The sequence below is a fragment of the Salvelinus sp. IW2-2015 genome, unplaced genomic scaffold, assembly GCF_002910315.2.
Source record: "Salvelinus sp. IW2-2015 unplaced genomic scaffold, ASM291031v2 Un_scaffold515, whole genome shotgun sequence".
Classification (NCBI taxonomy): Eukaryota; Metazoa; Chordata; class Actinopteri; order Salmoniformes; family Salmonidae; genus Salvelinus; species Salvelinus sp. IW2-2015.
This window is the reverse complement of record NW_019942566.1, coordinates 408,525-415,105: the sequence shown is the minus strand read 5'-3', so window position 1 is coordinate 415,105 and position 6,581 is coordinate 408,525. Positions and strand designations below refer to the sequence as shown.

The 6,581-nt window shown below is 47.7% G+C and overlaps 1 protein-coding gene across 1 annotated transcript in view; it reads right to left on the bottom strand.

Annotated features, from left to right (window-relative positions):
• LOC139023926 (uncharacterized) overlaps positions 1 to 6,101 on the bottom strand; it is an 18,846-nt gene extending 12,745 nt beyond the window's left edge. The window contains exon 1 of the mRNA XM_070438152.1: positions 6,053 to 6,101. Coding sequence (XP_070294253.1) covers positions 6,053 to 6,101 — 49 coding nt within the window. The remainder of the gene's footprint in view (positions 1 to 6,052) is intronic.
• Positions 6,102 to 6,581: the final 480 nt, after the last annotated feature.

Below are 6,581 nucleotides of genomic sequence, written 5' to 3'. Positions count from 1 at the left end.
TTTACAGCACACTGACCCTCTAGCCCACGATGTTCCCCTTACAGCACACTGACCCTCGTGCCCACGATGTTCCCCTTACAACACACTGACCTCTAGCCCACGATGTTCCCCTTACAACACACTGACCCTCTGGTCCACGATGTTCCCTTACAGACACACTGACCCTTCTGGTCCACGATGTTCCCCTTACAGCACACTGACCCTCTGGTCCACGATGTTCCCCTTACAAGCACACTGACCCTCTGGCCCACGATGTTCCCCTTACAGCACACTGACCCTCTGGTCCACGATTTTCCCCTTACAGCACACTGACCCTCTGGCCCACGATGTTCCCCTTACAGCACACTGACCCTCTAGCCCACGTGTTCCCCTACAGCACACTGACCCTCTGGTCCACGATGTTCCCCTTTACAACACACTGACCCTCTGGTCCACGATGTTCCCCTACAACACACTGACACTCTGGTCCACGATGTTCCCCTTACAACACACTGACCCTCTGGTCCACGATGTTCCCCTTACAACACACTGACCCTCTGGTCACGATGTTCCCCTTACAACACACTGACCCTCTGGTCCACGATGTTCCCCTTACAGCACACTGACACTCTGGTCCACGATGTTCCCCTTACAGCACACTGACACTCTGGTCCACGATGTTCCCCTTACAGCACACTGACACTCTGGTCCACGATGTTCCCCTTACAGCACACTGACACTCTGGTCCACGATGTTCCCCTTACAGCACACTGACCCTCTGGTCCACGATGTTCCCCTTACAGCACACTGACCCTCTGGTCCACGATGTTCCCTTACAGCACACTGACCCTCTAGCCCACGATGTTCCCCTTACAGCACACTGACCCTCTGGTCCACGATGTTCCCCTTACAGCACACTGACCCTCTGGTCCACGATGTTCCCCTTACAGCACACTGACCCTCTGGCCCACGATGTTCCCCTTACAGGCACACTGACCCTCTGGTCCACGATGTTCCCCTTACAGCACACTGACCCTCTGGTCCACGATGTTCCCCTTACAACACACTGACCCTCTGGTCCACGATGTTCCCCTTACAACACACTGACCCTCTGGTCCACGATGTTCCCCTTACAGCACACTGACACTCTGGTCCACGATGTTCCCCTTACAGCACACTGACCCTCTGGTCCACGATGTTCCCCTTACAAACACTGACCCTCTGGTCCACGATGTTCCCCTTACAGCACACTGACCCTCTGGTCCACGATGTTCCCCTTACAGCACACTGACCCTCTGGTCCACGATGTTCCCCTTACAACACACTGACCCTCTGGTCCACGATGTTCCCCTTACAGCACCTGACCCTCTGGTCCACGATGTTCCCCTTACAGCACACTGACCCTCTGGTCCACGATGTTCCCCTTACAGCACACTGACACTCTGGTCCACGATGTTCCCCTTACAGCACACTGACCCTCTGGTCCACGATGTTCCCCTTACAGCACACTGACCCTCTGGTCCACGATGTTCCCCTGTACAGCACACTGACCCTCTGGTCCACGATGTTTCCCCTTACAGCACACTGACCCTCTGGTCCACGATGTTCCCCTTACAAACACACTGACCCTCTGGTCCACGCATGTTTCCCCTTACAGCACACTGACCCTCTGGTCCACGATGTTCCCCTTACAGCACACTGACCCTCTGTCCACGATGTTCCCCTTACAACACACTGACCCTCTGGTCCACGATGTTCCCCTTACAGCACACTGACCCTCTAGCCCACGATGTTCCCCTTACAGCCACACTGACCCTCTGTCCACGATGTTCCCCTTTACAACACACTGACCCTTCTAGTCCACATTTCAAAGCATACACTCGGACAGAGCTCAGAGTTCCTAGTACCATTCACCCCTGTCCATAACACCACATGGCACCTAAACCCACACACACACACACACAAACACACACACACACACACACCACCACACACAACACACACACACACACACACACACACACACACACACACACACACACCACACACACACACACACACACACACACACACACAGCGGGGAGGATAAGCCAACACTCATTCCTGGAATCAACAACTTTTCTCTGTGTGTCCCAGAGGTACCCAGGATAATCAGGACGTTTCCTCTGTGTGTCCCCAGAGGTACCAAGATAATCAGGGACTGTTTCCTCTGTGTGTCCCAGAGGTACCAAGATAATCAGGACTGTTTCCTCTGTGTGTCCAGAGGTACCAGATAATCAGGACTGTTTCCTCTTGTGTGTTCCAGAAGGTAACCAAGATAACCAGGACTGTTTCCTCTGTGTGTCCAGAGGTACCAAGATAATCAGGACTGTTTCCTCTGTGTGTCCAGAGGTCCAGTAATCAGGACTGTTTCCTCTGTGTGCCCCAGAGGTACCCAGATAATCAAGCGACCCGTAAACATTCACAATATGTATGCCTCCTCGTTTCTTTGTGTCCGGTCATCACACTGTTCTAGCCAGGTTTGACAGACATTTACCAAAGGGAAAACACGTAATCGCTTCTAAACTCAGCTGGGTAAAGGAGCTGGACAGAGGAGCAGATCAGTAAAACACTGAGGAATAAAACGGACATCTGAAAATAATTTATTAAACGTCCAAATGTATTCACAGACTGGGAGACAGCTATAACTTTAATTTTAATGAAAATACATTACAATTTCAAACAAACCAGTCTATGACTTATTTTCGCAATGAAGTAAGTACTTAAAATGTTAAAGTTTCATTCACATACAGTATGTGATGACTTTATACTGAACAAAATTATAAACGCAACATATAAACGSAACACAATTTCAACGATTTGATTGAGTTACAGTTCACATAAGGAAATCAGTCAATTCAAATAAATTAATTAGGCTCTAATCTATGGATTTCACATGACTGGGCAGGGGCTCAGCCATGGGTGGGCCTGAGAGTGCATATGCCCACCCAGTTGTGAACCAGGCCCAGCYAATCAGAATGAGTTTTTCCCCACAAAGTGCTTTATTACAGACAGAAATACTCTTCAGTTTCATCAGCTGTCTGGTGGCTGGTCTCAGACRATTCCGGCAGGTGAAGAAGCCAGATGTGGAGGTCCTGGCCTCGCGTGGTTATATCTGGTCTGCGGTTGTGAGGCTGGTTGGACATACTGTCAAATTCTCTAAAACGACATTGGAGGAGGCTTATGGTAGAGAAATTAACATTAAATTCTCTGACAGCAGATCTGGTGGACATTCCTGAAGTCAGCATGCCATTTGTACGCTCCCTCAAAACTTGAAACATCTGTGGCATTGTGTTGTGTGACAAACTGCACATTTCAGAGTGGCCTTTAATTGTCCATGCACAAGGTACACCTGTGTAATGATCATGCTGATTAATCAGCTTCTTKATATGCCACACCTGTCAGGTGGATGGATTATCTTGTCAAAGGAGAAATGCTCACTAACAGGGATGTAAACACATTTATGCTAAAATGTGAGAGAAATAAGCTTTTTGTGCGTATKGAACATTTCTGGGATGTTTTATTTCAGCTTATTAAACATGGAATCAACACTTTACATGTTGTGTTTATATTTTTGTTCAGTAGTTAGCATGACTTAATGTAATCAAGTTACTATGACTACTGTGCGTGTTTCAATAACCTCTACTCAGTTCATTTCGTGACTTACTGTAGATGGTTATGTTTAAAGTGCAGTGAATCTGGTCAAAAAGATGATCAAAGATGGTCAAACAACACCTTGGTCAAGTTTGTGACTGAGCTTTTATGGTCAAGGCTGAAATAATATGATCCTCCTCACCAGTGACCCTGCAGGGACATGTATTTCATATAACAGCAGCAAATCACAGCACATTTGAATCCCTCAACCATGTCTGGCCAGCTACATAGCCACAGCCTCACCACAGCTAGCCTGAAATTATCTCAAATGAAGGACTGTGAACGAGAGATTGCTGGCAAGGAAGAGGAAGAGGGTAAGAGAAAGAGCAACGAAAGGAAAAAAAGAAGGAAAGAGAGGGAGAGAGACAGAGCAGTGAGACCACTGGATCTTTTGAAGTGATGTTAGATCACAGTTTTTATACCTCTACCATCCTGGCAGGTATTACTAAAATAGTTTCAAAGTTTCTCTCCCAGTCTTTTAATTTAACAAAAATATGAAATAGTTTGGGAGCCAGAGGCAAATTGTTAATTAACGGTATAACTCTGCATGTGGAGCTATGGTCTCTAATAATGGTCTAGCGTTTGAAGTGAGCACCGTACTTTTACTAATCTCAGAGGATTCTAATGCTGGTCCTCCATGTGGTATTATTCACACTGAAATACTGCGTTCAGTATAAACAGATGACTAGGAATTCAGGTCAAGTATGGAATGTTTCAACCTAAACTACTGATGCCATATACTGTACCCCTAGGCTTATTTTTGCAATTTKCAATTTGTTCCAGTCACTGGCAGCAGAGAACTGGAAGCAAAGGCGGCCAAAGGACGTGTTGGCTTTGGGGATGACCAGTGAGATATACCTGCTGGAGCGCGTGCTACGGGTGGGTGTTGTTATCGTGACCAGTGAGCTGAGATAAGGCGGAGCTTAACCTAGCAAAGACTTATAGATTACCTGGAGCCAGTGGGTCTGGCAACGAATATGTAGCAAGGGCCAGCCGACTAGAGCATACAGGTCGCAGTGGTGGGTGGTATAAGGCGCTTTGGTAACAAAACGGATGGCACTGTGGTAGACTGCATCCAATTTGATGAGTAGAGTGTTGGAAGCTATTTTGTAGATGACATCGCCGAAGTCGAGGATTGGTAGGATAGTCAGTTTTACTCTGGTAAGTTTGGCGGCGTGAGTGAAGGAGGCTTTGTTGCGAAATAGAAAGCCGACTCTAGATTTGATTTTGGATTGGATATGTTTGATATGAGTCTGGAAGGAGAGTTTACAGTCTAAACAGACACCTAGGTATTTGTAGTTGTCCACATATTCTAGGTCAGAACCGTCCAGAGAAGTGATGCTAGTCGGGCGGGCGGGTGTGGGCAGCGAACAGTTGAAAAGCATGCATTTGGTTTTGCTAGCGTTTAAGAGCGGTTGGAGGCCACAGAAGGAGAGTTGTATGGCATTGAAGCTCGTTTGGAGGTTAGTTAACACAGTGTCCAAAGAAGGGCCAGATGTATACAGAAGGGTGTCGTATGCGTAGAGGTCGATCAGGGAAGAGCGACATCGTTGATATATACAGAGAAAAGAGTCGGCCCGAGAATTGAACCCTGTGGTACCCCCATAGAGACTGCCAGAGGTCCGGACAACAGGCCCTCCGATTTTACACACTGAACTCTGTCTGCGAAGTAGTTGGTGAACCAGGCGAGGCAGTCATTTGAGAAACCAAGGCTATTGAGTGTGCCGATAAGAATGCGGTGATTGACCGAGTCGAAAGCCTTGGCCAGGTCGATGAAGATGGCTGCACAGTACTGTCTTTTATCGATGGCGGTTATGATATTGTTTAGTACCTTGAGCGTGGCTGAGGTGCACCCGTGATCAGCTCGGAAACCGGATTGCATAGCGGAGAAGGTACGTTGGGATTCGAAATGGTCAGTGATCTGTTTATTAACTTGGCTTTCAAAGACTTTCGAAAATGCAGGGCAGGATGGATATACTTGTAGGTCTGTAATAGTTTGGGTCTAGAGTGTCACCCCCTTTGAAGAGGGGGATGACCGCGGCAGCTTTCCAATCTTAAGGGATCTCGGACGAAACGAAAGAGAGGTTGAACAGACTGGTAATAGGGGTTGCAACAATGGTGGCGGATAATTTTAGAAAGAGAGGGTCCAGATTGTCTAGCCCAGCTGATTTGTACGGGTCCAGGTTTTGCAGCTCTTTCAGAACATCTGCGATCTGGATTTGGATGAAGGAGAAGCTGGGGAGGCTCGGGCAAGTAGCTGCGAGGGGTGCGGAGCTGTTGGCTGGGGTTGGGGTAGCCAGGAGGAAAGCATGGCCAGCCTTAGAGAAATGCTTATTGAAATTTTYGATTATCATTGATTTATCGGTGGTGACAGTGTTACCTAGACTCAGTGCAGTGGGCAGCTGGGAGGAGGTGCTCTTGTTCTCCATGGACTTTAGAGTGTCCCAAAACTTTTTGTAGTTGGAGCTACAGGATGCAAATTTCTGTTTGAAAAAGCTAGCCTTTGCTTTCCTGACTGACTGHGTGTATTGGTTCCTGACTTCCATGAACAGTTGCATATCGCGGGGACTATTCAATGCTATTGCAGTCCGCCACAGGATATTTTCGTGCTGGCCAAGGGCAGTGAGGTCTGGAGTGAACCAAGGGCTATATCTGTTCTTAGTTCTATTTTTTTTTATTTGGGCATGCTTATTTAAGATGGTGAGGAAATTACTTTTAAAGAACAACCAGGCATCCTCGACTGACGGAATTAGGTCAATATCCTTCTAGGATACCTGGGCCAGGTCGATTAGAAAGGCCTGCTCGCAGAAGTGTTTTAGGGAGCGATTGACAGTGATGAGGGGTGGTCGTTTGACCGCGGACCCATAGCGGATGCAGGCAATGAGGCAGTGATTGCTGAGATCCTGATT